Genomic DNA, 15,701 nt, shown 5'->3' with positions numbered 1-15,701 from the left:
AATACACGGATCTAAACCAGGAATGTTGGATTCTGAAACATCAATTTAATCATCCCCTTACAATCAAAATAAAGGGAGGATTTTATGCCACATTCTTTCTTCATTAATTACGATACTTCTTTCTTTTCTCAAGTTTCCGAGAACAGTGAGATGGATAGCAGTCTAGTTTTGGAACTTTGTATTACGTAAGCTAGTCATTTCGTTGATATAATACAGTATCTCGTGTGCATTCTTTATGCGTAGATGTTACAGGGAATGTGTGAAATCAGGGATTTCGTGAAATGCCTAGGGAATTTGTGAAATGACTCATCCGCTTAGGAACATTTGATCCTGAGGGCTAGTACTAAACACGGAGAAACAGTGATTCATCTACACTGTTTCGCCGTGGTTAGTACTAGACCCTGGGGGGTGTCAAATACACTTTGGGACATATGATCCCCCAGGGGTTAGTACTAACCTCGGCGAAATACATTTAACCCCCTTCTCAGGTGCTAGCACTAAACACGGCGAAACGGTGTAGATGAATCACTGTTTCGCAGTGTTTAGTACTAGCCCTCAGGGATCAACTGTTTCTGAGTGAGTTGCTCATTTCACAAATTCCTAGGGATTTCGTGAAACCCCTGGATTTCACATATCCCCTGTAACTTATATAACGTTTAATTCATAAGCATACGCACTGTCTCTTGCAATAATACCAGTCTTGATATTTAAGGTCGTTGTGCACCGAACCTTGTAATCAGTGTAGTTTCTGTTGCTTAGTTCGTTTCATGTTGCGGACTGACATTTAAGTAAGAAGTCCTGTTAATTTATTTTTTTTAATGAGAACTTGAACAAGCAGTATAGTGGCAGTAACTAGGTTATTACAACAGCATCATCTTAGTAGCATCCCAGAAGATGATATCTCAGTAACAAGACTTTTTCTCGTTTCTGTCAGAGGACCGACGTGATCTTGGTGCCCCTCCGGTTATCGAAATTGCTTTGCCAAAAACATTTGTCGAATAAAATCCGCCAAATGACGTACAGTGTATAATTGTTTAGCAATTGTGTACGTGTGTCTCACATAGCAAGAAATGTTGCTGTGTGTGTGTATATAGTGTATATATATATATATATATATATATATATATATATATATATATATATATATATATATATATATATATATATATATATATATATTATTATATTATATATATGCATAAAATATATAAATGTATGTGTGTGTTACCTGCAGACTTCAGATATAAGCTTCTTACTTTTTACTGTGTATTACTGTGCTATTTTAAATATCGGTATTATGAAGGCAAATGCAGTGTAATGACTGTTGAATCATATGGCAATACCTCAAGCTGAACTTAGTTATTATTTACCCGCCTTTTGTGTTTCCGACTTCAGAGAGAATGCTGACAAGTCGCACTATATAGGTACATGACTTCGCGCGCCCAAGAACACGAGAAAACAATCAGAAAGCCATGTTTTTGAGAAAATGTAAGTGGGGGTAATCTGTACACTCTGCCGCAAGTTCCGGTCGGTTACGATACCGCGATCTGATTTTGAAGTCGCGAGTGTGTCCTGCGGATTTCGCTTCTCATGGCTGAGAAACCTAAAATGATAGACTGCGAACCTTGTTCGTAAATGAAAGTTATGCATTTGAATTACCAGGTCGCGCAGTATAAGTGTATGCCTATTCATCTAAATGCTCGACTCTGTCTATCTATTTTTCCCATGATCTGCACCTATTGTTGCCATCATTTAAACAAGTAAAAAATGCACAGTGTATAATACTGTATGAAACTCTCAGCCACAGCCCATAAAAGCTCTTAGCCCCCATGAAACTTTCAGCCACGGTCCGTCGGTGGCCTGTGTTCTTGGCACCTATAGCGGTGCAGACGGACGATCATGGGTAAATTTAACCTTAAATAAAATAAAAACTTCTGAGGCTAGAGGCTGCAATTTGGTATGATTGATGATTGGAGGGTGGATAATCAACATACCAATTTGCAGCCCTCTAGCCTCAGTAGTTTTTAAGATCTGAGGGCGGACAGAAAAAGTGCGGACGGACAGACAAAAGCCATCTCAATTGTTTTCTTTTACAGAAAACTAAAAATGGCAGATGAATAACGCAACGTTTACTAACCACTTGCATACGATATCATCGTGACTTCGCCTGAAAGAAATCTGTTCAGTAACGTATATATGCAAGCTCAAAACAATAAGTGTTTTGATGGTGAAAAACAACTTTATGTTGCAGTTATTATGTGCTGACGACAAAAGCTTCGGATGAACGCAGGTGACGTGAATAAAAAGCATATATAGATATTTATCCGCACAGCTAAAAGATAGAAAGCATGATATTTATTTAGAAAGTATAATATTTATTATGAAATGTAAGTATAATTTTTATTCTGAAATAAAAGTATAATATTTATTCAGAAATATAAGTATAATATAGTATTTATTCAGAAATATAAGTATAATATTTATTCAGAAATATAGGTATGATATTTATTCAGAAATGTAAGTATAATATTTATTCAGAAATCACCAACAAAGCTCTGATAAATATGCTTCTTAACCTAAGAAGCCTTCTAATAATAATTTATAATTTTTTTAATGACCTAATCTAGCCCAAAATCAAGGAGAACAGCCTCTTCAGCGCATTAAAAGAATAGCTCCGAAGTTTGAAAGTGGTGAGGAAAAAACGTGGAAAGCCTTTGAACCCTGTAATCAGATAATGACTGATTTTGGCATAGTAAACAAATGGTACTTATGGGATGGGAAGACTCAGTCATTAACCAGACGAATTACATTTGATTATTTTTTAATACCTGAATCATAAATGAAAACAGAAGATGACGCATCCCAAACATTAGACTGAGAGTTTTATTAAATGTGATGAAAAGTGTGTATGATAAAAAAAATAAATTAGTAAAATAAAATCGAACTTATTGTGTAATAAAAACCACAATTATATAGTAAATATATTACTATGTAAAATAAAGAAAGACTTTCGAACACTTTAACGGTGTTTCTCAAGTGTTCAAAAGTAATATATTTACTATATAGTTGTGGATTTTTATTACACAGATTGTTTGTCACGAAACTGTGAATCTCTTAGCCATCGAACTTATTATTATTATTATTATTATTATTATTATTATTATTATTATTATTATTATTATTAATTCAGAAAGATGAAGCCTATACATATGGAACAAACCCACAGGGGACATTAACATGAAATTCAAGCTTCCAAAGAATATGGTGCTCATTAGGAAGCAAGACCAGGTAATGGGAAATACAGAGAAAGAAGATCTGGCTGAACGTGTGATCTCACCATAGCAAGTTTAACGCAATCTGAACATCCAGTTTCAAAGAACTGAGAGACAGAATGCAACTGTTAACAAAGAAGGGAAGAAATGGGTAACAGGTTTTTCTTGGATATATGGAAGTTGAATAAGACGCAGGATCCTCATTCGAGTATGCTCACAAGATCAGAGTTGATAGATGGAGAAAGAGCAATATATATATATATGTATATATGTATATGTATATGTATATATGTATATATATATATATATATATATATATATATATATATATATATATATATATATATATATATATATATATATGTATATATACTCACACATCTGTAAATAATGCGTAGGTTTATGTATGAAATATAAAATATTTTAAATATGTGAAAAAGCAACTTAAAATTCACATGTAGTCACAATGTATAGCCATTACAACTTATCAATATGTAAATAAGCAATATTTTTTTTTTTTTTTGAGTGTTTGTCTCTAGGCACTGATACACAACCCGACCGGTTACATTTTATGTGGACAATAAAGTCTTCAGCTGACGTCGAATTAGAAAACCAACTTTGATTAGTAATGAAGCGTACTATATATTGCTTTTCTGTTGATCGAAGTTTCTGCGTCTGCTCCTGAATACTAGATATTATTACAGGTAAATAATTGAGCACTATTTTTAGTATGAAATATGGGATAATTTTTCAGTCTCCAAAACATGGGTGCCATTGAGTTTACGCCTGTTTTATGTATTTTACATTTAATTCATTATGCACACACTCAGATATATATATATATATATATATATATATATATATATATATATATGTATGTGTGTGTGTGTATGTATGTATATATACACATATACACACACACACACACACATATATATACATATATATATATATATATACATACATATATAGCCACACTTTGCTGTCGAAGGTGAACTAATAGGCACTGGGCGTAAAAGATTTAGGGCGCATCTGCATTTCATTTAAACAAGAACTGAAAATGGCCCTTAAAGAAACTGTTGTATCCCATCCCATTATAATAATAATATCTATGACTCTTCCTTGCCCCCTGTGCCCCTCCATGACGTCATTGTTCCACCACCCCCTTCCCTCTTCAGAGAACATAGGCGTCAATGGACCCCCTCCAGTTTTTCCTTCTTGTCTCTGTCAGCGAGGGACCCCCCTACGTCAGTGACCAACAGCTGTTGCTTTGCGTTAGTGTTCGGTCCGGGCCTTCACGAAAGTCGCTCTGTGGCTGATCGTTCGTGCAGTAATAGGATACTTGAAATTTTATTAGTGCCTGTGGGGGTAGGTCGAGCTGCTGCCTGCCTCTGCCGCACTCCCTTCGGCGTTAGGCGAAGTGGTATTCCTTCTTCGCCTCCGACGGACGATGATGGATGGCTGGCCCTCCATCAAAGAGCCGCCGATTCGTTTGGAGAGATCGTCTCGCTTGGCGTTGCAAACAGTTACTTGATAATCTGGGCAATTTGCACCTTGTAATGTTGATCCACCGTCATGAGACAGGAGATAATTAGTGCGGGTTGGCTTACGTAGACGCCTGAGCCAATCAGGAAGAGATTTGGGCGCCAGTGGGCCAATGAGCTAGCGAGCTGGGTGCAAGACTCCTCCCCTTTGAGCTCCCACCCCCTGCTGTGCTCCCTGAGGATGGGTGCGTGAGCCCTCACAGTTTTAGTTCACGAAGAGCCGTTGTTGGTGCAAGGTGGGTGATCGTTGTGTGTCTTCCCTCTGACAGAGGTGTGACTTGGGATGATGTGATGTGAAGTGATCCCCGAACATCTCTCGTTTCCTGATGATGTGTTGAGAGCATGACTCGAAGGGACCCACCTAAGAAGCTCGTAGACGATGTTATTTAAAGGGAACAGTTCCAAGCTGGAGTTGCTAATTGAGAAAATTCAGGCTAATAAAGAAAACGGAACGGAAGCAGAAACCGGCAGCGTGGCGAATGAAGGTAAGTAGACAACCGCGAATTGACGGAAATTTTGAATTATTGTTGTGGTTGCTTTTTTCGTAAGACCTCCTCCGTAATTCGAGTCATTACGGTGTTATTCCGTTATCTCTAAGGATTTTTCTTCAGGCTAAACTTTTTTTTATCAGATATCAAAATCTAATATAAAGATAATAAATTTGATTCAAAGGTCTTGGGTAGCACAGTTGTTTTAACTCTAATATTAATAATTTTGAAACGGAAAATTTATTCTAAAATGATTAATTTTGAGACGGAAAAATTAATCTATGTTTTTATTCTTGATAAGAACAGCTAACAGTTGAGCGACCAAAGGTAGATTTTTCAATGTCCTTGGATATTTTCTGGAACTTTCAATTGCAATAGTTTTTGTTATGCAAGTTACAAATTACAGTGCATAACGATCTTGCTTTTCGTACATTTCATATGTTAATTTTAAATATAGTAAACTCTTCATAATTGAGTTTTGGGACCTTTTGATATTTCTTAGTTTTACTTTGATACTTATCTTACCTGACCATTTTTAATTAATGAAGGTTACAGTTCTTCTATCCAATTCCTTTTCTGGTTAATCAGTTTGTATTTGCACGTACTACAAAACATGACGACACTTTTATTGTCTTTGACTGTCAAGTTTTTTAATTTATATATGTGGTTTACAGGACTGGGTTTCCCAAGGTGAGGCGGTTTTGTGCCAGAGAACATTGTCAAACCCTTTCCGTATGTTTATGGGCACATTTGCACGGATTATACTTTCTAGAAACTGATGTTGGCCTTTTTGTCTATGGTATTATTCCTAATTCTTGCAAATTAATGCTAAGGTCAATAAATTTTTGTATATTTCAAAAGAACTGAAGATATGAAAAGCAATGTTATTACAAGATACCCAAATGCATTTTTCTTTTCCTCCTGTTGTTAATTAGCAGTTACAGGTAATCATTTTTGAGATTCACCCTGTCCCTCGAAATTACCTTTAATTTGTTGATTGATGCAGAGTTTGATGCAGATCATGATTACTTTGATCAGTTTTTAGGCGTGATGTAGTTAATTTCAACAGCATTCGAAATAGATACTATTATTCATTTCCCTATAGCGTTTTATTGAATGATTGGTGGCTATTAAGACTGGCGTTACAGCATCTATGTTATTGACGCCGTGTAGCGTTTGAAGATTAAAGAGAATCGTGATTACTTTATATGTTTCATATAAAGTAATTATGACTACTTTATATGTTTCAGGTAAAAGTCATTTTGTCAACTTGTAAGGTATTATTTTTTTTTACCTTTTATGTTGAATCCTCAAATAAACAAACTGAGTTCGTATTCTAATTCGTCGCTGTTAATGAACACTTGTGTATATGTTGTCTTTATATTTATTTACTCACAGTGTCTTTTGTAGCATTGGGAGTTACTTGTAAACTTGCTAAAAAGTAGGTACCGCACCAAGGAAGATTCCTGTATACTCAACGTACCGAAAACCAAAAAATAAGTTGATAGTTTGTGCGGAGTCATTTCCGGGGCAAAGTTCATTTAAATTGTTCATCGTAGCTAAGATTCGATGAGGTTTCATTTCACTTTTTGAAAAGAAATGTTTAGTGAATGATCGCAGTTTTTATGGTTCGTGGAACAGTTTAATTTAACACAGGTGGGAATTTTACAAAAAGACAATTTCTTTGGGTTAATAAATATCAGCGGTAATATTAACTCCTTTTGCTGTGGGTCCTTATCGTGTACTTTGACAGATCATTCTTGTGGTAACAAAAGTCACTTCTTTGATATATTAGGTTTAACACAATATGTTCAGAGCTGTCACATTTGATTGATTGATGCCTCTCTCTCTCTCTCTCTCTCTCTCTCTCTCTCTCTCTCTCTCTCTCTCTCTCTCTGTGAGAGATTTTTAAACTGCTCTCTCTCTCTCTCTCTCTCTCTCTCTCTCTCTCTCTCTCTCTCTCTCTCTCTCTCTCTCTCTTGTGAGATTTTTAAAACTCACTCTCACTGAGATTTGTAAACCTCTCTCTCTCACTAAGAGATTTTTAACTCTCTCTCTCTCTCTCTCTCTCTCTCTCTCTCTCTCTCTCAGGAATTTTACATCTCAGTTGGTTTTGTAGGCTCGTGTGCCAATGCAGGTGATGATCTTGGCCCAAAACAAGTTTCGGTTGTTACGTCATCATCCACATTACTCCTTGCAACCTGTTGCAGTGGTTTCCCTTTGATAAATTTCCAAGGTCTTTATTATTAATGCTATATTTTTTAAAACGAACAAATCTGGGAATTTGATTGGACTTTTATTATATGGCTTGTAACCATTGTTTTTTTCTGAGTATTTCATTTCAGCACTTAGAACAATGCTTTTTTTCTAAGTATTTGAAGCCATATTTGTTTGTTTGCATTGTTATTGTCACTCTTACAAATTATTTTTTATATTGTTAGTAATGTTGCTATTGTTGTTTCTCTCATTTTTTAGTTATGTCCAGTTCCATAGTAAGGTATTAAATACACTCCCTTTTGTCCTTCAAATGATTAAGTAAAAAGAAACGTCTAAAAGATTATCAAACTATTAGAATCACTTTACTCGTTTTCACCACCTATCTCATTCAGAGCGAAAATTTACCTTCCTCGTGCGAGATGCTTAATCGACTAGAATGGAGAAATTAGATGTTTAATCCCAACAAAAGATTCCATGAGTTTTCCGTGTACTCAGTTCTGTGCTGTCGATTAGTAGTCAATGATAAAGATGCTTAACTTGCCCGTACTGCCCTAAAATGGAAAACTACAGTGTATTTGCAAAATTTTCGAAATTGAGATTATGCCACCTTTTGGGCTCGTGAAACACTAATACACAAGTTACTCCAATTTCAGAATTATTCTTCAATGGTTTCCATGAGGATTTAGGTGGGGTTCCCATTTGCAGTGTCTGCAAAATCAGTAGTAAGGCAAGGGAGTATCTTCTATTTTTCTCGGTTTTGTATTTTCGAAGATCCTGCAGTCTTCCATTTCAGGGCAGGTAGGGTGGGAAAATTGAAGTTGTCGTGACCGTGGCCATTTAATTCATCTGCTCACTACTTTGATCACGAATGTCCTAAAATTGAATCAGGTCCTTTGCTACAGAGAGTATTTCAGACCTCACTTTGTCAGTTTTTGGGTCCTTGTTTGGTATATTCGATCCTGTTCCCTTGTAAAAGTATTGGTCCTTTGCTAAAATCAGTTTTTGACCATTATTTGGTAAAAAAGTCAAGAATCAAATTTTCCCTGTTAGAGTATTTTGCAATCAAATATTTAGTTCATTATTCAAGAGAACAAAGGACCAAAATATGTTCCGCTCTGATGGTGAATATTTGAGAACCTCCCCTCCCCCCTTCAACCTTTGATAGGAATAATTTCTTACGTGCAATATATATTATTTTTTATGTTATCCATCAGATTCTGTCATCCGGTAAAGAATAAGGAAGTGGTAGATCGTCCCTTCGGTAAGAGTAAAAATATTGCTAATAAATCCTTGAAATTCAGTGCGAAATATCTAAGAGTAATTTTTTGCTTCGGGTGTATAAACTGTTCTCACCTTTGCTTGATAGTAAATAAATATTGTCTCCCTTTTTGCTTTGACGAATGGTTTTCCCAAGTCGTCATCAAGTGCTTTAGAATATAATATATTAGGTTTTGTGACTTTTATTACAAAAGTCTGGGAAACTCAACTTGATGTTTTATCTTTTAAAATAAAATGTTCAGGAATCAGTCGTAAAGTCCTCGGTATTTGTACATTTATTTTCGTTCTTTCCCCGGCTAGATTTTACAGGATAAGATTTTGACCCTTGCTGTTTGACAAAATCTTGTTCTTTTGATTAATAATGATTGGTAGTACGTGGTCCTAGTGTATAATATAGAAATGGTTGTAGTAAACTCTCAGACTTTACGAACAATATTGTAGACTTGAGTGATGCACTTATTTTTTTTTTTAGAAAGTATTTGGGAAGTTACGTAAGAATCAGTTCAGTGGTTGCCTTTGTTATAAAGTACTGCCCTTTACGTTATTCATACAAACCTTTTTTTTTTTTTTAGAATGTCACAGTACCCTTGCAGGTAAACATTTTGACATATATTTTGAGCTTTTTAACATACGTAGAAGTCTGTGCTGAAGTTTGATGGCTCCGGCTGAAATAAACTTTAATATCAGCGTGCCTTAAGTTTAATAATGTTAGATTTTCGGTTATACCAACTCACTTATAATAAGATTTACTGTTGGTTACACAGTGGGAATCGGAACGCCTATCAGTCAGTATTTGTTTCATCACTCACTCTCCATGGCTGAAAAAATTATTACGGTGATAGTGAATGTGGGCTGGTGACTAAGTTTCAAGCTCTGATAGATCAAAGAAGGGTCCCAGATATGTGTTCCTCACAGCGACCTCAAAGGCACCATCCACAATTACATTTTAAAGCAGTGGCATCAAATCCGAAATTGAAAACTAAGACCAAGGATAAACTCGACTCGAGTGCTCATTATCCATACATATTTCTGCACAGCATCTTGATGTCAAATGATGAGGGAGCGATTGTTGCCGCTCTGTGATAGAATTTATACCTTTTAGCTGTGAAAGAATGACACATTCATTTTACATTTAAAGTACGTGAATTAATTACTATGGGAATTGAACCTAGTTAAGGATGATAAACTATTTAATAGACACAGGATTGCATCAATAGTTTTAATCTGCCACTGACGAACGTTTAAACTGAAAATCAGAAATATCGTATTTTGAAATTTAAGGCAAAAAGCGCTGAATGGCATAGTTCCCCAAGTCCCTGGCTTTAAAGCATATATTTAATAATCCATCCATTCATTATTAATCCATCATCAGTGCGCAATGTCTTAGGTTTTTCCTTTGTCCCTTATGAATAACCATGTAATCATTTGGTCGACCATAGATTAGCGACCATCTTCATCTCTCTTTTCTTAATTTTCAAGATTGGAAGTAGGTATTGCGGAAATTTTTATTCATGTTTTGATCATAGGCGCTCATTTCAAAACTTCTGTCTGTGTTAAAAGAAGTAGAATTTCTGTGCAATGTCATTATGCTGGAAAACATTGCTTTGGAATAGAGATGAAATCATTTGCTATTTATTGTACTTTCACAAATTTAGACAGGACTCCTAATAAAGTAAACGAAGTTGTTTGTTATTAACTCATTTGTTTAGCGGATTTTAACATGACACCTTGTGACTGTAACAAAATCTGTTTTTTATTTACAAGATTTTTAGCTCTTCTGAAGATTACTTCAAAGCATGATTAAATACAACCAATTGCAATCTAGTTAATTTTCCTTGGAATACATCTGACATCTCTCTGCACTTTGAGACGTAGTCTTAATGATTATGCATCCATACAGGTAACATGCGGCCAGTAAGTTTTTAATGAGGCTTATCGCAACGCTGGTAATTAATTCATTGTCAGTCAGGTAATCTGAGATTTGGCAGAATTAGTTTCAGTGGTTACCTATTCCTGAGAAAGATTTATTTTTTTTTTTGCTGAATTTCTCTTTTCCGATATATATCTATGATATATTGATTACAGTGAAAAGTTTCACCGATTCCACAAACCATATGATTTTTATTTTTGTTCGTGTTATTTTCAAGATATACCACGCTTATATTAGCGTAATGGGACTCTAATACCTGTATGAAACACTTTCCGATTAGCAAACATTAGCCTCTCTCTCTCTCTCTCTCTCTCTCTCTCTCTCTCTCTCTCTCTCTCTCTCTCTGCAACACCATTTCCATTAGCATTGCTACTTTAAACTATACTGTATATAAGCGGTGTACTTACTATATGTAATCAGTAGTATGTCGACATATGTCGCACATATGTTGAAGTATCAACATTTGGCTGTTGAATATGGTGAATCTGTAGAAATTCCCTTCTTTTTCTCTTCTGAGGAAGAGTTGTTAAAAATAACTAGCATACTATTCAAAGTGCCTATTTGTATTAGCTCAGACAAAAATAAGATAGATAACGCGATCGCATATACGCGTAATGTATGAAAATTAACACAGAAATTATTTTAATACATAAAGACTCTCTCTCTCTCTCTCTCTCTCTCTCTCTCTTTCTCTCTCTCTCTCTCTCTCTCTCTCTCTCTCTCTCTCTCTCTCTCTCTCCTAAACTGGTATTCCGCTTCACTCCTGCTTTTCGTATTTGACATGTATGTGTCCTGATCACTTCCAAAGGTATTCATTCAGATTTAGCTATATTCAGAATAATGCAATGGGTTGTTTTTAAATTCATGATTCTAAGCCGATAAGATTTATAGTATTTTTAGTACTTGTGAAATGTGGTATTATTGTCACCCATTTGATCTTATCTTAAGTATTGGCGTTTCTCTTATATATAAAAAATAACGACTTTTTCGTTTTTCTATCATACCATTTTCGTGCTCTTGATAAAGTTAAGTTTCTGAAACGCAGCGCAGTAAATTGACAGATTTGTTGTCGGTTCGGAAGAATTTTTCCTGAAATTCCGACAAATAAAAAACAAATAATGGCGTTTTTCCATTTTACTAAATACCTCTGTTGACGTGTCCGGTACTTAATTCATTCCGCACTATCGCCTTGAATGTGAAAAACAACCCGAGTATGGCTTTGGCCGTCATTTGTTATGACAGGACGATGATTTCGAAAGTTTCCTCACTGGCCATTTCAGTCATTCGTCTGAAATTTCAGGATCGGATGTTCATGTCCTTGTATTCGCAACTTACTCTTTTTTTATGAGTCCTGTAGCATTCACGCTTAAGCCATTACAGTCAGCTGATTTCTCGTTTAGTTCGCAGCCAAGTCGTGCTTCTTCTTCTTCTTCCTCTTTCAGGTATTTTCATCGCTACAAGGCCAGCTCTTCGCTGCCGTGAGGCATCATCGGCCGTTCAAATTTCAAAGGATTATAAGTGCTCATGTTAATCCACGATCGTAGATTTATCTTAGAAAAAGAAAATATCACCATTCTCTCAAATCCCCCAGCTCAGACCTTGGAGTTGTATGGCAGAGAGGCGCGTGGTACGCTGTGTATCCTTCAGCCGTGGTTAATGCATTATGCATCAGCTCCATCTATTATGAGTTGGTGTGTCCAACCCTTAGCATATCAATATTTGATCCTTTACTACTGTGGACTCCTTCATAAAGGAGGAGATGCCGGGCAGGGTTTTAGAAGAAGGTCGGGCGTGTGCGTTTGTGTGTGTGTGTGTTTTTGTGTGTAAGTGTGAGTGTGTGCATGTGTGTTTGTGTTGAGGAGTGGCCCTGTTGGTTTGGTAGTAGGAAGGCCTAACTTCTACACCTTGAGGGGGTTCATGCTAGGAGCCAGTCTGCTAAGGGATGGGAGGGGTTAGTTTTTTGGGGGTTGAATCAACTTCTGCACCTGGTGTACGGTACGTGATCTAAGGTGTTTGTGTGTGTGTATGTGTGCGTGTGTGTGCGTTTACGCGTGCGCGTTTTTTTTTTTTTGTATTTGTGGGTATGTGTGCGTCAGATTTATTTTAAAAAGTGCTTTTGATAATTAAACATAAGTCAAACTTGAAAGAAAGAAAGAAAGGATTCTCAAAAACTTTTAATTTCGTCAGAGTTATCAGGGTTAATTAGTTGATAATTGAGAAAAACTCTTCCAGTTAATAAGTATATACTTTAAGAGACCTAGTTAGTCAACGGTGGTGGGATGCAGCCAGAGTGGGGAAGTGTTATTGGGCCTGCAACCTCATCCCCAAAGACTTGCTGAGAAAATTGGGAGGGAAATCTTGTATAGCCACCCCCAGTAAAAGGAAAATTGTATAGTCTCATATATATATATACATACATATATATATATATATATATATATATATATATATATATATATATATATATATATATATATATATATATATATATATATATATATATATATATATATATATATATATATATATATATATATATATATATATTAATTAAGCCAAGTTTTTTAAAGTAAGAGCTCCTAGTTTGAAAAACTGTTGCTTTGTTTACTCTAGAGCCAACCCCTTCTTAGGTTAAAGTTCCTATGTTTGGAAAAACATTTAAGTTGTATTTCTACGCACCAAATTGTAACTCTTCCCATATAATAAGCACAAGATAGATTTAAAACACATAATATCAATCTTTTAGTTGAAATGTTTACGTAGTTTGAATGTTCTATGATTAAAGATATTGTAGCAGGAAAACGTCTGAGTTTGTTCAGAAAAAAAAATTTTTTTTTCCTATATAAAGTCTGGAGGTATTAAAACTTTCTTTAGTCAAAGTCCCTTCTTACAAGTTTATCCTGACTTTAGATTACTTTTATCATATTTACTCAGCAGAAACTGCAGGCGATCAAGTGGTTTAACCTTTCTTAGTACTAAACTGTTTACTCAAGAACGTATCTGATTCGGCAGCCCGTTACCAGATTCATTGGTTCAAAGACGCAGTTATTAACAATTTCTTGGTCTATTCTCCCTTCCTGTTCCCTGTTTTTTTTTTTTTTTAATAAAAAAGATCTCGCTAAAGTTTTAGATATTTCGTAATTATGCGTGTTTGTTTAAGAAGAAATATATATGATGTTTCGATGTTGCATTTTTTTCCCCTTTTTATCTGTGAAGTTTATATTTTTGTATCCCTCATTGTTTTACAGTTCATTGTCATAAGAGTATTTTTAAACCTTTCCCGTCTGAACAGGGTTAAGCGACCTGCCATCGCTTGTATTTGGGCACTCCAAGTCTTGCCCTGCTCTGTAAAGTGGACCTTTGCGTTTAAGTTTTTTTATTTATTTATTTATTATTATTATTATTTTTTTTTGCTGATACTGGCTTTGATCACCATTTCACCGATGTGGAAATCTGTTGCGCCTCCTCTCGGGCACCCGTGTAACACCCCTCAGGCAACCGCTTCCCACATTCAATTGGTCGAGGTCAGCAATCCTTATGTTGCTTGTTTCGTGACTGCTTTCAACCCCACTTGACCGGAGCTGCGAAAATGTCGCCTTTTTCTGATTCTTGTGACCTTCCAAATCTTTAAAGAGGAGAGCGTGCAGCTTCCTTTAGGATTCGGAGCTCACTTTTTTTCGTTTCCACGACCATTCCTTGTTCTCTGCAGAGGCCTGATTTGATGACGGTATTCGGTTTCCCCTCCCGTCGGCTTTTAGATACATTAAAGAAATAAATTGTACGAATTGTGATTCGCATTTATAGACCGGTTGGTTGTTAATGTGCGTTGTCGTTGGCAGTGCTTTGGACTGAAAATCTTACATTAATGGTTATACGAAATGGGCCTTCGTTTTGCTTTTCTAATTAATAATTTTCACATTTTTCAATGATGATTATATTTACATTTTTAATTTTAGTAGTTATTGTTCAAAAATTTTAAAGAATTGTTCTCTTGCCTTTTCATCTAACATATGCGGTATATAAATAACACATTCTCTCTCTCTCTCTCTCTCTCTCTCTCTCTCTCTCTCTCTCTCTCTCTCACCTACCGCCTGGCGTGTTTGGATGTTCCCTGGGGTTGCATACTCCCCAGGGGCGCTTACACCAGGGTGCACGATCAATACTGGCCCACCTCACCATTCCTACGTCCTTTGGAAAACCCACTCCGTCGCCCCATCCTGCTCCCCTCCCCCTTTCACCTTTACCTTTCTCCTCTCCTGCCATGCCCCTCTCTATATTTGTGACCCTATTTTGACCTAGAATAAGACAAGAGTCCTTGTTCACTGCGATTGTGTCGGTGACGGCGAGTGGACCTGAGCGACAGGTGAGTAAGTATTGCCGCTGAAGTGCGGCAAAGTATGTACTCGAAGTCGCTGCTTATTTTCCTTTATTTTTAAGGTAACTTGAAGTCGAGGATTTGTCGGTCGGTCTGATTGTTTGTGTGTCGAGGAAAGGAAAGAATATGTTTTAGGTCACACATATTCTTTCTCTCTCTCTCTTGCCTTTTTTTGATAGATGTAGAACGATGCCGCTAAATAGCGCGCTCAGACTTATCATGAAATTGAATCGGGCACTGAATTCGCAATGAATGGTTCGTATCCTCATTGTGAAAGAGATTCTCTTAAGCACGTTTTCCAATTCGTGTTTTGCAAAAGGCGTACACCCCGCGATTGCAGCACGTACCTCATTTTAGTACCCTGTGATAAACAGGCGTCTCGCTAGGCATTTCCTTTTAGGCGTTCGTCCCTGCAACCGTACTCGTTCAGATGAATAATGAAACCGAAACTTGAAATGAAAAGAAAGGGGTTAAGCCGAAGGCTTAAAATACTTGACACGCGACATTTAGCGAAAGTAGGCCATTTGGCTCCCGACTCGAAGACAAAAGGCCAAAGGTGGAGAAGAATTGACCTCTCGTCAGTGTCTCTCTCTCTCT

At 36.3% G+C, this 15,701-nt stretch overlaps 1 protein-coding gene across 2 annotated transcripts in view; it reads left to right on the top strand.

The window, feature by feature from the left end:
- Nucleotides 1–15,701, top strand: part of L (zinc finger protein Lobe) — a 792,548-nt gene that overhangs the window by 749,711 nt on the left and 27,136 nt on the right. The window contains exon 1 of one of the 2 annotated variants that reach the window (XM_067117890.1): nucleotides 5,020–5,301. The exons of the other annotated variant lie outside the window; for it this stretch is intronic. Within the exon in view, the coding sequence (XP_066973991.1) occupies nucleotides 5,196–5,301 (106 nt within the window). The 5' untranslated portion in view covers nucleotides 5,020–5,195. Of the gene's footprint in view, nucleotides 1–5,019; nucleotides 5,302–15,701 lie in introns of those variants that run through there. 2 annotated transcript variants of the gene reach the window in all.

This window comes from Macrobrachium rosenbergii, chromosome 2, assembly GCF_040412425.1.
Source record: "Macrobrachium rosenbergii isolate ZJJX-2024 chromosome 2, ASM4041242v1, whole genome shotgun sequence".
Lineage (NCBI taxonomy): Eukaryota > Metazoa > Arthropoda > Malacostraca > Decapoda > Palaemonidae > Macrobrachium > Macrobrachium rosenbergii.
This window is presented reverse-complemented; position numbering and strand designations above follow the sequence as displayed.